At 41.5% G+C, this 15,240-nt stretch overlaps 1 protein-coding gene across 3 annotated transcripts in view; it reads right to left on the reverse strand.

The window, feature by feature from the left end:
* Positions 1-344: 344 nt before the first annotated feature.
* The window catches only part of HABP4 (hyaluronan binding protein 4), a 40,220-nt gene continuing 25,324 nt past the window's right edge, over positions 345-15,240 (reverse strand). For 2 of the 3 annotated variants that reach the window (XM_070590698.1, XM_070590697.1), the window contains 3 exons: positions 14,707-14,878; positions 3,601-3,786; positions 345-1,743 (listed from right to left, as the gene is read on the reverse strand). In XM_070590698.1, coding sequence (XP_070446799.1) covers positions 1,687-1,743; positions 3,601-3,786; positions 14,707-14,878 — 415 coding nt within the window. In that variant the 3' untranslated portion in view covers positions 345-1,686. Of the gene's footprint in view, positions 1,744-3,600; positions 3,787-14,616; positions 14,879-15,240 lie in introns of all 3 variants that reach the window. The other variant, XR_011531783.1, reaches the window with a different exon arrangement.

Genomic DNA, 15,240 nt, shown 5'->3' on the forward strand with positions numbered 1-15,240 from the left:
CCCGCTCAGTAATGACACGGCCTCATGTTGCACCAGCTGATTACCGGGGCTGAACCCGACATTCACTCTCAGGAGACTTAACCTAGACCAGGGTACTCGGTCCCTGCGTCCCTTGCAGGGAGAGGGAACAGAACGAGCAGTTAATATACTGTGGTACTTAGATATTAACAATGAGACCAAAGGCAGGCCGTCACCACAGTGAACGTCCTTAACTGGTCTACACGTGGCTGCGGGTTCAGCTCTGATCATCCAACAAAGTAGGATTCTTCCCACTGTGGCCTTTCCCACATTCTTCTCTCTTGACCTGGGTGTAACCAAAAGGATTCAGCTTTCTATACACAAAGTTAGGAGGGAATACCAACCTTTATTTACACTTGGGTTCAAGTTCAGAGCCATCTTAAACAGTATAGCAAAGCGGGAAAAGGCAGATCCTGGGACCAAGGTACAAATTCCAACACAAGCTTAATATTAACTGTGTGACAGCAGGCCAGTGTTACCCGCAGCTGCTTCAGTGAAGTGGGAAGAGCAGAGCCCCAGCTTCCAGAAGCTGTTACAGCTGCCTCAGCCCTGCCCTGTCTTGGGCACTGTCCTCGCAGGCAGCTCAGCTGAGACAGCGCAGGCTCTGGAGGTCTCAGCTCTGCTGGTCAGGGGGGAACTCAGTGAGTGACTGAACCCCTGAGGGAGCCCCTAGCCCCACACGGTCACCAAAGGCAGGAAGCAGGAACCGGAACCAGTGTGAGGACCAAGTGAGGAAAACCGCACAGCAGCAGTCAGTCGATTCCTATTATTTACAAGTCACGCCCAGGACAAGGACGGAAGGCCTTTGCACGTGGTAGTTGGATTCTGACACTAGTTTCAAGGGAGCAAAGGATGTGGTTTTAAGCTGTAATACTCTTTTGCCTGGACCTCTTTTGATTGGTGGGTTAAATAACATGATTTTTAAAATCATATACTTAATACTCATCCTAAAGCCACCCAAACACTAAATATGCACATTTATCCTGTGTGTGTGTGTGTGTGCATACACACAGAAACCACGAGGTAGTTTAAATCACCATTAAAAAATCAATGCTTTCTCTAATTCTGTCACACTGGTAACCAGTGACTGTGCAACAGCTGTTTAAAATTACTGGTTAAAGGAAAACCAGAACTCAAAAAAATTCCAGGAGTATAACATTTACAAGTAAACAGTACAACTGCATTTAAATTTCATGTTCTCGGAAAGCTAGGCTGAGCCCGCGTTGAGTCAATGGTCCAGGTTCTATGCGTTTCCGTAGCACTAAAGGACACAGCCTTCGTATCTATACAACTTAGTAGTCTCAATAGATTCTATTTTACAACTTACTTTACTCTCCATGCTTGTGTGGAGGATTTAATACAATCTCTGTACACATTTTAAACATTATTTCTGAACTTCATTTGGAATTCCTTAAATAAAAAAATAATCACCATTCACCTTCTTGGGCAAGTGCCAGACTAACCCTCTGACTGGAGCTGCTGCCCACAAGTGTCTGGAGAAATCCCTGGCCCACACCCCCCAGGCCAAAAAAGAGCAACGAATTCACACTACACGGGGAAAAGCAACATCTATTGTTCTTAGAGTCTGACTCTCCCCACAGCAAGCAAAGTCTCTTCGCAGGTGCGCCGTGCTGTTGCCTGTTGCCGTTGCCGGGGAATAAGGCTCTCTCAAGCCAGGGCAGGGAAGTCTTCAGGGTCATCTGGGTTTGGAGCGACGTCTTGTGTCTAAAGAGAAGAAACATTTTGAACCAACCATCATCCCACCCACTCCCCCTCAGCCAAGGCCTAAGTGAAATGCCGGGCTGTTCTCCTCCGCCAGGGCACGGAGCTAAGGCGGGGCAGCCCAATCACGGAGGGGAGTGGCAGGTCCCCAGAGGAAGGAGGAGTGTGAGTGCTGCGCGGAGCCCACATAGGGGGCCGGTCCCAGAAGGGCACCTCTCCCTTCTCAGACTCACTCCTGTCCCCTCTGCAAAACAGCTGGAAGCACCTGCCTCCCTCCCTCCCTCCCACAAATCCTTACTGAGTGACCCTTTTTGTATCTGGCACTTCCTTCATCCAGTGTTTACTTAGGGATATATAAGGATGATTAAAGACTGTCCGCCCTGGGGGAGCTCACAGGGCTAGGGGGAGAACCACACTGAGCAAGTTCCAGGGTGGGGACTTAAGTAACAGGTGGCCTGGCAATGTGCCCACAGGAGGGGCATCCAATGCAATTTGGTGGCAAAGTACACATGACAGTCAGGTAAGGTTTTCTGGAAGAGGAGGTTCTGGAGACAAGCCTCAGTGCATGAGCAATGAGAGCAGGGATCCCGAAACACTGCAACCTGAGCTTGAGGGGCGGGGGCCTGAGGGCAGGCTCATTCTGAGCTGGAGGAGCACAGGTGGGTGGCAGGGGAGGAGCAGGCAGGTGGAAGCATGTGGGTGCCAGGTCACCACACTTGGCAATGAGCGCTACGGTGGCTGGAGCCCTGCTGCTGGAAAGGAGCAAGTGTCTATTTTCAATTCCCAGAATAGATCCGTTTTCCAATCTGGCCTCCAATGTACTCGGAAATTATATTGTTTCTGCTCTTGCGTCAGTACAATAAACTACAGGCACTCCTCCCAGGGCCTGCTCCTTGGAGAGAGGCAATCAAGCAGCAAAAGGAAGACTTCCGAGACCAGCCACAGACAGGCTGCCCCCGCTCCATCATCAGGAGGCTGGCGTGGCGGCCCACGCTGGCCCGACTCCCACTAATAGGTATTCATGTATTTGTTCGTAAGAAGAGCACCCACTAGATGCTTACCTCGTGCTGGGCACTGGGGAAACCAACAATGAGCAAAAGGAGACAGGCTGCTGTTGTCCATTGTAGAGACAGCAGACTCCAATCAATCATCACACCAGTGAGAATACCATTACAAATGATTTAATGCTTCAGAGAAAGAAAGAAAATTCTTTGCTCAAGGACTCTGACCTGGTCTGGAAGGAAATGTGAGCAAAGGGGCCTTCTCTGAGGAAGTAAGGTTAGAGGACCTATCCTAGGTAAGCAGACCAAGGGGTGGCAAAAGACCAGCAGGTACAAAGGCCCGTGGAGTGACGAGGAGGCCTGTCTGAAGAACCAGAGGAAGAACAGTGTTGGCTGAGGGGCAGGGAAGAAAGCCTTGAGGTGAGAAGGTGAGCCTGGGGAGGTCACGAGGAGGCCTTGAAGCCCTAGGAAGGATTTTATCTGTCCAGAAGACATGATAAGGGCACAGGGCAGACAATCAGATCATAGTTAGGAAGCAACCATCAGGTGCTCTGATGGACCCAAGCCTGGAGATCTTGTCTGATGCAGGTGAGTGAGTTTTTCTCCACTTCTGAGTATGCACTCATGGCAGACAGTGGATCGCCCTGGAGGCCAGGGCTACAGAATGGTCTGTATCCAACTGCTGTCCATGATGCTGATATCACTGTTCCAAAAGCCAACATCAGACCCACACTAGATAGAGGAGGAATCAACAGCAGAACCTGATGACCCTCCAAAATTAGACTATGTAGGCCCAGGGCATCCTCATCCGCTCACGTCCTTCAGAAAACCAGCCAGGATTTAGAATACAAACACTTACCACCACTTCTGCTCTGGGTCCATAGTTCTCTGCCCTTCTGATCCTTCCCCGGCCTCCCCGTGGGCCACCTCTGGCTCCACGCCCAGGACGAGGGAGGTTACCAAAATTAATCTCCAGCTGGGACGTGATGTCATTGGCCGCTTTCCGGAAAACGTGGGCATCATCCTCATAGTCATCCTTTACCATCTGAAACAACAGTTACAGCATCAAACACACACACACAGCCATCTCCATGGACACTTATTCGGCTCAGCGTCCTAGTGCTGTGCTGCAAAGGAGCAAAGACGGCATCACACAGGAATGTGGCCCTCCTTGACGTGTCTCCCTCCTGGGCTGTGGGGCTAGGCAGAGGAAGACAACAATGCTGCTCTGGTTCCAGCCCAGGTGGGTTCTGTTCATTTCTCAAACATGCGTCATAGTCCTAATCCAAACATCTCTGAACTTACTATTACTTCAAGTGACATCAAATTTCTATCAGTTCAGCACGTTAAGATGTAAGATTTGACATACCTAACAGCAATTGATATAAATGTTTTCTATCTAAGTGTATTTTGCTGAGATTAAAAAGTTTTAATTTCTGCCTTTTTTTTAATTCACAAATGCTATTTTGATAAATAAGGAAATATCACCTTCCTAGAATAGAACTTGATGGAGAAACTCCTTTCAATGTGGGTGCTGACTGTACAAATACCATATGTTAAAAACAGCATAATTTACAATAAACAGCGCTGACTCCAGATATATAGTAATGGTAAAACAACAGAGTCTGGTGGCCTGAGGGTTGCTAGCAACGCTGGATGAAGAACTCAAGTTGCTTTTTAAGAACTGCTTTAAAATTCTTTGAGAAAGCACATTTTATTGTAAAAGGTCAAAGAAATTCTGTCTCTGATTAAAGGAAAACTATATTAAATAAATCTCCAAATTTGATTTGGCTTCAATTCATAATAATGGGTAAGGCAAAACAAACAAAAAAAACCCCTCACTTTGAAATAAAATATAAACCTACAGAAAATATGCCAGTGATCTTGGATGAGAATCTCCAAAGTGCTAGCACGTTCAACATTCCTACAACTTGTCCAGGAACTGGAGCCAAATCTCCTGAGCACATCAACCCCTCTGGGCCATATGTTCATGACAGATTCCATGTTTAATGTTTGTATCACCTTCAAAGATTCACATGAAAATAAAGCAGAGGCCTTAGGAAGATGGACTCTAGATGCTAAAAAGGTGAAGGAAAGAACAACTCAGGAGCTCTGGCACTCTGGTAAAAAGATAAACACAGAAAACCACTAAGAGGCAAAAGATAAGCCACTGCCTGAGCAGACAGGCCGCAGCAGCGTCCCAGGAAGAAGGGACAACTGCAGTGGCGTGCTCGAGACCAGCGCCTCCAGGGCCCAGCTCCACTCAACGGTGATGGTTAGGTCTAAACTGGGCAAACAACAGCTCCACCCAAACAAGAGGCATCATTCTAGTGGTTTTGTTTCTGAGAGTTCCAAGAACAAAGTAAAACAGTAGCCCCAAGATTTGGCTTATGTCACTTTAGGAATAATTCCTGGCTAAAATCGTCAATGCCATAAGATTAACAAGGACTAAAGATGTGGGCTTTACTGAGGCAGGGCTCCATGACTCAGCTAAGCCAGCTGCTTCAAATATTCCAGGAGGGCTCTCTCTGGAGCCAAGGAGGATGAATTTGGTGTGGATCAAGGAAGAGCAGCTTCAGTTTTACCCAGCATGTCAGCTGCACGTTTCACATCCTGACAGCACATTTGTTTTAGGCAAAGCTTTATTTACAGTGCCCCAGAACAAAAAGAACAAAGAAAGTAGATGAAAAGGCTCTGGCCTCCCATGTGCACAAAAAGCCATTTCTACTGAAACAGCTCAAAACTCACAAGTAAGGCCTCTCAGAGCTCGGAGCAACCAAAGCAGGAGGTGGGAGGGGGTCCTGTATCAAGGTGAAAGTATTCATTCACAGAATACAATTAACCAGAGTGTAAATGGGAACACATACAAATCTACATAGTACAAAATTCATCAGTTACAAACGGAAAACCAGTGAGTAATATTTAGCAGAGAAGAACAGTTTGTTCATCACCATAATGACAGAGACTGGTACCGTGATAAATAGCTGTGATTTCATGATGCAAATTCTGAATTTTAAATTACAATGCTTCGGCATACCCTTAAGTTCAGTAACTTAAATATAATATGATTAAATGGCTCCCTGACCATCTTTATCAATATATGCTGGTAGATACTGTCAAAGTTGAGGCCTCCAAAAAAGAGCTGAATATAAATCATGAAAAAAAGTCCTCACAGAGAGCAGGATGCTGTGAGGATCTGGCCAGCAGTCTGGTTACTGTGGTAGGGCCAGACCTGCCGCCAGGCTCCTCAGGGCTCCTCTGCTGGTTCTGGCAGTTATGCAGAGGGAGAAGAGCTGCTGTACTAACTCAAGAAAGGAGTCAGAGCACAGAACCCTGACCACTTTAAATAATCAACTCCTTCCGATTAAATGTTCTTGTTAAGAATTAGAGCTCCAGTGGGAGCCAGCCCAGTGACGCAGTGGTTAAGTTCGCGCATTCCACTTCAGCGGCCCAGGGTTATCAGGTTCAGATCCTGGGCACAGACCTACACACTGCTTGTCAAAGCCATGCTGTGGCAGAGTTGCACATACGAAATAGAGGAAGACTGGCACAGATGTTAGCTCAGCAACAATATTCCTCAAGCAAAAAGAGGAAAATTGGCAACAGATGTTAGCTTAGGGCCAATCTTCCTCAGCTCCCCCCAAAAAATAAATTAGAGCTCCATAAAACAAGAGATAAAATGTCAGTATTAAGCTCTCATATATCAATAATCACCCTAAATATAAATGAATTGAATTCTCCAATCAAAAGACAGAGTGGCTGGATGGATTAAAAAACAAGACCCAACAATATGCTGCCTCCAGGAAACACAGCTCAGCTCTAAGGACAAACACAGACTCAAAGTGAAGGGATTTAATATGATATTCCAAGCAAATGGCAAACAAAAGAAAGCAGCTGTAGCCATACTTATATCAGACAAAGTAGACTTCAAGATAAAAAAGACAATGAGAGACAAAGAGGAGCATAATGATAAAAGGGGCACTCCACCAAGAGGATATAACACTTATGGATATATATGCACCTCACACAGCAGCATCAAAGTACACAAAGCAACTAGTAAAAGACATAAAAGGAAAAATTAACAGCAACACACAGTTACATCAATGGATAGATCATCCAGACTGAAAGTCAACAAGAAAGCGGCCTTAAATGAAACACTAGACCAGATGGACTCAATCGATATATATAGAACATTCCATCCAAAAACACAATACACATTCTTCTCAAGTGCACGTGGAACAGTCTCAAAGACAGACCCTATGTTGGGACACAAGGCAAGCCTCAATAGATTTAAGAAGAGAGAAACCATATCAAGCATCTCTTCCAACTACAATGCTATGAAACTAGAAATCAACTACAAGAAGAGAGCTAGGAAAGTCACAAATACGTGGAGATTAAACAACATGCTACTAACCAACCACTGGATTTATGAAGAAATTAAAGGAGAAATTCAAAAACACCCGGAGACAAATGAAAATGAAAGTACACCATACCAACTCTTATGAGATGCAGCAAAAGCAGTACTAAGAGGGAAATTCATAGCAATACAGGCCCACCTTAAACAAGAGAAAATCTCAAATAAGTAATATTGAAGTATACCTAACAGCACTAGAAAAGAAAAACAAAGCCCAAAGTCAGCAGAAGGAAGGAAATAACAAAAATCAGAGCAGAAATCACTGAAATAGAGACTAAAAAAACAATAGAAAGTATCAATGAAATACAGAGCTGGTTCTGTGAGAAGATAAATAAAATTTACAAGCCGTTAGCCAGAGTCACTAAGAAAAAAAGAGAAAGCTCAAATAAATAAAACGAAACATGAAAGAGCACAAATTACCATGGATACCACATAAATACAAAGGATTATAAGAGAACACTATGAAAAACTATGCCAAACAAATTGGATAACCTAGAAGAAATGGATAAATTCTTAGACTCATAGAACTTCCCAAAACTAAATCAAGAAGAAACAGAGAATCTGAATAGACCAATCACAAAAGATTGAAATGGTAATCAAAAACCTCCCCAAAACCAAAAGTCCAGCACCAGATGCCCTCTCTGGCCAAACATTCAAAGATTTAATATCTATCCTTCTCAAACTATTGCAAAAAACTGAAGAACATGGGACTCTTCCTAACTCATTTTACGAGGCCAACATTACCCTGATACCAAAACAAGATGAAAACAGCACAAAAACGGAAAATTGTAGACCAATATCACTGACGAACACAGATGCAAAAATTCTCAACAAAATATTGGCAAATCGAATACAGTAATATATAAAAAGGATCATACACCATGATCAAGTGGGATTTATCTCAGGGATGCAGGAATAGTTCAACATCTGCCAGTCAATCAATGTGATACACCACATTAACAAAATCAGGAATAAAAATCAGGAAGAGAGACATCAGCATCATGGCAGAGTGAGCTCTCCCCTCTAAGATACAATGAAAAGGATATTCATATACCAACAGAGGACATCCACACAACACAAAGGATGCCTGAGAGATCCATGAAGCCATTCACATGAAGGTGAAGGTGCTAGACCCCCAGGAGGAAGCAGAAGAAAGTAAGGGGATCTCCTCTGCCTCCCAAATGGCAGGGACCCCAGGACTGCATGCAGTTCTTGAGAGGAGTGAGGGGTGGCCATACACAGGAAGACCTTTGCTCTCCGAGTTCCCTCATAGACCGTGGGAAAGCCCCACACAGAGCTGACTAAGCTATTGTGGGGGTGTCTTCATCATGCTAGCACGCCAGGAGACCAGAGAGTGACGGCAAAGTGAGGATGCCCCCCAGGACCATGCAGATGAAAAAAAGAGCCCCTTCCCCTGCCTGATGATCCAGTTCAGTCAACTCGCCAGAGCACTTCACAGACAGAAAAGCATCATCTGACAGCAAGCCAGCTGTGGATCATAGTGGGTTCAGAATACACAGCTCTTGACCCACACCCAGTGGTAGCAGGTGGAAACTGCAAATATTATCACTATGCAGAGGCACAAATCCATGCCATCTAGCACTATGAAAAAAACATATTAAATCTCCAGACCAGAAGGAAAATGACAAGTGCCCAGAAATCAATCCTGAAGGCACAGAAATTTATAATCTAAATGACAGAGAATTCAAAATAGCTATCATAAAAAAACTCAATGAGTTACAAGAAAATACAGATAGATGGTTCAATGCATCAGGAACTTCCTCACAAAAGAGAACTTACCAAATCTGGGGAAGGGGCTGGAAATACAAATGAAAGAAGCCAAGAGATCTCCTAACTATAGCAATATAAAAAGACCTTCTCCAAGGCATATAGTACTAAAGCTGGCAAAAGTCAATGACAGAAAAAAAATATTAAGGGGAGCAAAGCAGAAGAAAATAACTTACAAAGAAACCCCTATCAGGCTTTCAGTAGATCTCTCTGCAGAAACCTGACAGGCTAGCAGAGACTGGAATGACATTCAGATCTTTGAAGGACAAAAACTTTCAGCCAAGAATACCTATCCAGCAAAAATATCCTTCAGATATGATGGAGAAACAAAAATTTTCCCAAATAAACAAAGGCTACGGGAGATCATCGCCACAAGACCCCACCTACAAGAAATGCTAAAGAAAGCCCACATACCTGAAAAAAAGAAAGGGGTTAAAAAGCCTTGAGCAACGAGATAAATAGGTAAACAAAATTAAAAAATTGCAGCTCTCTTTCAGAACAGGTCAGCAAATAATGATAACATTAGTGATAAAGGGAAGGAAAATACCAAAAATAAATATAATCTTGTCATTTTAACCACAAACTCACAACACAAGATGGAATAAGATGTGACAGTAATATCGTAGAAGGGGAAGAGGAGAAGTATGGAATCGGCTTGGTCTAAAGAAATACAAGGCTGTCAGAAAACAGACTATCTCATCTACCAGATTTTTTATACAAATCTCATGGTAACCACTAAACAAATAATCAGAACAGACACACAACAGATAAATAAAGAGAAAGCTAAGAAAACCATCATAGAAAACCACCTAAGTGAATAGGTAGTCCGAAATACATGGGAAGAGAAACAAAGGAAATGCAGAAGAACTGGAAAATAAGTAATAAAATGGCAGCATTAAGCCGTCATATATCAACAATCACCCTAAATGTAAATGGATTGAATTCTCCAATCAAAAGACACAGAGTGGCTGGATGGATTAAAAAATCAGACCCAACAATATGCTGCTTCCATCTCAGCTCCAAGGACAAACATAGTTTCAGAGTGAAGGGATGGAAGGCAATACTCCAAGCTAACAGCAAACAAAAGAAGCAGGTGTTGCCATTCTTACATCAGACAAAGTAGACTTCAAGATAATACAGGCAATGAGAGACAAAGAAGAGCAGTATATAATGATAAAAGGAACATTCCACCAAGAAGACATAACACTTATAAATATATATGCACCCAGAAAGGAGCACCAAAGTACATAAAGCAACTATTAACAAACCTAAAAAGAGATATTGACAAGGCAGTAATAGTAGGGGACATCAACACCCCATTTACATCAATGGATAGGACATCCAGACAGTCAACAAGGAAATAGTGGATTTAAATGAAAAACTACAGCCAATGGACTTTATAGTTATGTATAGCACACTCCATCCAAAAACAGCAGAATACATATTCTTCTCAAGTGCACATGGAACATTCTCAAGGACAGACCATATGTTGGAAAACAAGGCAAGCTTCAATAAATTTAAGAAGATTGAAACCATATCAAGCATCTTTGCCAACCATAATGCTATGAACCTAGAAATCAACTAGAAGAAAAAAGCTGGGAAAGGGACAAATATGTGGAGACTAAACAACATGCTACTGAACAACCAATGGATCACCGAAGAAATTAAAGGAAAATCAAAAAATATCTGGAGACAAATGAAAATGAAAATGCACCATACAAACTCTCATGGGATGCAGCAAAAGCAGTCCTAAGAGAATCTGGAAATTCATAGCAATAAAGGCCCACCTTAACAAACAAGAAAAATCTCAAACAAGCAATCTTAAACTATACCTAACTGAATCAGAAAAAGAAGAACAAAGGAAGCCCAAAGTCAGCAGGAGGAAGGAAATAATAAAAATTAGAGAAGAAATAAATGAAATTGAAACAAAAAAGACAGTAGAAAATATCAATGAAACTCAGAGCTGGTTCTTTGAGAAGATAAAACAAAACTGACAAACCCTTAGCCAGAGTCACTAAGAAAAAAAGAGAAAGCTCAAATAAATAAAATTAGAAATGAAAGAGCAGAAATTACAATGGATATCACAGAAATACAAAGGATTTTAAGACAACACTATGAAAAATTACATGCCAACAAATTGGACAATCTAGAAGAGATGGATAAAACCTGACTCATACAACCCCCCAAAACTGAATCAAGAAGAAACAGAGAATCTGAATAGACCAATCACAAGTAAAGAGATTGAAACAGTAATCAAAAACCTCCCCCAAAATAAAAGTCCAAGACCAAATGGCTTCTCTGGGGAAGTCTATGAAATATTCAAAGAAGATTTAATACCTATCCTTCTCAAACTATTTCAAAAAATTGAGAAAGATGGAACACTTCCTAACACATTCTACGATTCCAACATCATCCTGATCCCAAAGCGAGACAAGGACAGCACAAAGAAGGAAAATTACAGGCCAATATGCCTCATGAACATAGACGCAAAAATCTTCAACAAAATATTGGCAAACCGAATACAGCAATACATTAAAAAGATGATATACCATGATCAAGTGGGATCTATACCAGGGACACAGGGATGGTTCAACATCCACAAATCAATCAATGTGATACACCACATTAACAAAACGATGAATAAAAACCACACGATCAGGGACTGGCCATGTGGCCAAGTGGTTAAGTTCACACATCCTACTTTGGAGGCCCAAGGTTTTGCCGTTTTGGATCCTGGGCACGGACCTAGCACCACTCATGAAGCCATGCCGAGGGGGCATCCCACATAGCAGAGCCAGAAGGACCTACAACTAGAATACACAACTATGTACTGGTGGGGGGTTTGGGGAGAAGAAAGAAAAAAAAAGATTGGTAACAGATGTTATCTCAAGTGCCAATCTATTAAGAAAAAGAAAAAAGAAAAAACCCCCACATGATCACCTCAATAGACACTGAGAAAGCAACGTCCAGCATCCATTTATGACAAAAATTCTCAGTAAGATGGGTAGAGAAGGAAAGTACTTCAACATAATACAGGGCATGTATGACAAACCCACAGTCAATGTCATGCTTAACAGTGAAAAACTAGGAAAAGAAATAAGGAAATGAAATAAAAGGAATCCAAATAGGCAATGAAGAAGTGAAACTCTTGCTGTTTGCAGATGACCTGCTTTTATATATACAGGACCCTAAATAATCCATTGGAAACCTATTAGAAATAATCAAAAACTACAGCAAAGTTGCAGGGTACAAAATCAACCTACAAAATTCAGTTTCATTTCTATACTCTATAACAAACTAACAGAAAGAGAACTCAAGAATACCATCCCATTTACAATCACAATAAAAAGAACAAAATATCTAGGAATAAATTTAACCATGTGGTGAAAGGCCTGTACACTGAAAACTACAAGACATTACTGAAAGAAATCAATGATGACAGAAAGAAATGGAAAGACATTCCATGCTCATCGACTGGAAGAATATAGTAAAAACTGTCCACGTTACCTAAAGCAATCTACAGATTCAATGCAATCCCAATCAGAATCCCAAAGACATTCTTCATGGAAATAGAACAAAGAATCCTAAAATTTATATGGAACAACAAAAGATGCCAAATAGCCAAAGCAATCCTGAGAAAAAAGAACAAAGCTGGAGGCATCACAATCCCTGACTTCAAAATATCCCACAAGGCTACAGTAATCAAAACAGCATGGTACTAGTACAAAAAGAGACACACAGATCAATGGAATAGAATTGAAAGCCCAGAAATAAAACCACACATCTATGGAGAGTTTATCTTTGACAAAAGAGCTAAGAACATACAACAGAGAAATGACAGTCTCTTCACTAAATGGTGTTGGGAAAACTGGACAGCCACATGCAAGAGAAGGAAAGCAGACCATTATCTTACACAATACACAAAAATTAACTCAAAATGGATTAAAGACTTGAATCTAAGACCTGAAACCATAAAACTCCTAGAAGCAAATATAGGTAGTACACTCTTTGACATCGGTTTTAGCAGCACCTTTTCTAATACCATGTGTCCTCAGATAAGAGAAACAAAAGAAAAAGTAAACCAATGGGACTACATCAGACTAAAAAGCTTCTGCACAACAAAGGAAACCAGAATCAAAACAAAAAGACAACTCACCAATTGGGAGAAAATATTTGCAAATCATATATCTGACAAAGGGTTAATTTCCAAAATATATAAAGAACTCATATAGCTCAACAACAAAAAGACAAACAACCCAATCAAAAAGTGGGCAGAGGATATGAACAGACATTTTTTTTCCCAAGAAGATATACAGATGGCCAACAGGCACATGAAAAGATGTTCAACACCACTAATTATTAGGGAAATGAAAAGCAAAACTACAACGAGATATCACCTTACACCTCTTAGAATGGCTTAATCACCAAGACAAAAAATAACAAACGTTAGAGAGGATGTGGAGAAGAGGGAACCCTCATATACTGCTGATGGGAATGCAAACTGGTGCAGCCACTAGGGAAAACAGTATGAAGATTTCTCAAAAAATTAAAAATAGAAATACCATACGACCCAGCCATCCCACTACTGGGTATCTATCCAAAGAACATGAAATAAAAAATTCAGAGAGATTTATCCACTCCTATGTTCACTGCAGCATTATTCACAATAGCCAAGCTGTGGAAGCAACCCAAGTTGCAACCAAGGAAGCACATCAACGCATGAATGGATAAAGATGTGGTGTACATATATATACAATGGAATACTACTTAGCCATAAAAAAAGACAAAATCTATTTGCAACAATGTGGATGGACCTTAAGGGTATTATGCTGAGCAAAACAAGTCAGACAGAGAAAGACATACCATATGATTTCACTCTTATGTTGAAGATAAACACATGGACAAAGAACAGATTAGTGTTTACTAGGGGGAAGAGTATTGGGGAAGGGGGTTGGGGAAGGGTGAAAGGGGTAAACAGGGACATATGTATGGTGACAGATGAAAACTGGACTGTTGATGGTGAGCACAATGCAGCCTATACAGAAACTGATAAATAATAAAGTACACATAGGGGCTGGCCTGGTTGCATAGTGGTTTAGTTTGTGTGCTCTGTTTCAGGAGCCCAGGGTTCACAGGCTTGGATCCCGGGCATGGACCTAGCACAGCCCATCAAGCCATGCTGTGGCAGCATCCCACATAAAATAGAGGAAGATTGGTACAGATGTTAGCTCAGAGCCAATCTTCCTCACCGAAAAATAAATAAATAAATAAATGTGCACCTGAAATTACTCAATGTTATAAGCCAATTTTAAAAAGTATAATGAAGCAAAAAAAATAAATGAAAGAAACAAACAAAAAAGAATTAGAGCTGTAGGTAATTTAATTGCAAAAATGCAGAGTAGTTATCCTTTGAAATGGCATCATTCACAAAACATTCTGAACCTCTCTTTTGAGACATGCAATTGAATGCAATGCAATTAACATACAGTGTTTGCACAGTCTCAGCACAGTTCCAGAGCGAGCAGAAAATGCACTTTCACTCTAACTGCTGTGTACTAAGGGTCAATAGGTCAGATCAATTCCTTTTCTTAACGAACAATAAAGATACAGTAAAATTAGGCACACGTCGTCTCTGATTAGTCTTAGGTAGAAACCAGAATGTCAACTACTAACGTTCCATTTTCAAAACAGAAGTGGACAGGCCTGTGTCACTCCCAACAAGGCGGCAGTGGAGAGCCCTCCAGGCAGAAACCCGATGCTTACGTCCTCTCTGAATCTGGATTTGTGTATCACCACTGCTTTGGAAGGGACAGTGGACTCAGGTTTCCGGATGTTAAACTCAGGCTTTGGTCTGGTTTGTTCTTGAAGATTTTTCCACTCATCTAGGGTCATCTCTTGAACTTGAGTTTCTTCTTCTACCTCTGACTCAGGAACTCTATAAAGAAGTATAATCATAAAGAATAATTTTTGATGGGTCTGAAATGTCTACTTTCTCAAAGAAAAAGTCATAACCATTAGTTTAACCTAGTTTCATGGACTGCATCTCAAATCTAAATAAGGTAAGAAAATCTTTGAACCATAAGCTTCCTTATTTTATTTTTATCACTTTATGCCATCATTGCCAACTGAAGATACACTTCCTGTATTCAAAGCAGTCTTTGAAAAATGGAAACATCACCACTCTGACAACATTAACATGACGCTTCACCACCAGGCACTCTCTTCCCAGATGGCATTACACACAAAATAATTCTAGAACTAAATGGAAGAAGCTAATGAAACAAAACAAATATAGGA

This window comes from Equus przewalskii, chromosome 22 (genome assembly GCF_037783145.1).
Source record: "Equus przewalskii isolate Varuska chromosome 22, EquPr2, whole genome shotgun sequence".
NCBI lineage: Eukaryota > Metazoa > Chordata > Mammalia > Perissodactyla > Equidae > Equus > Equus przewalskii.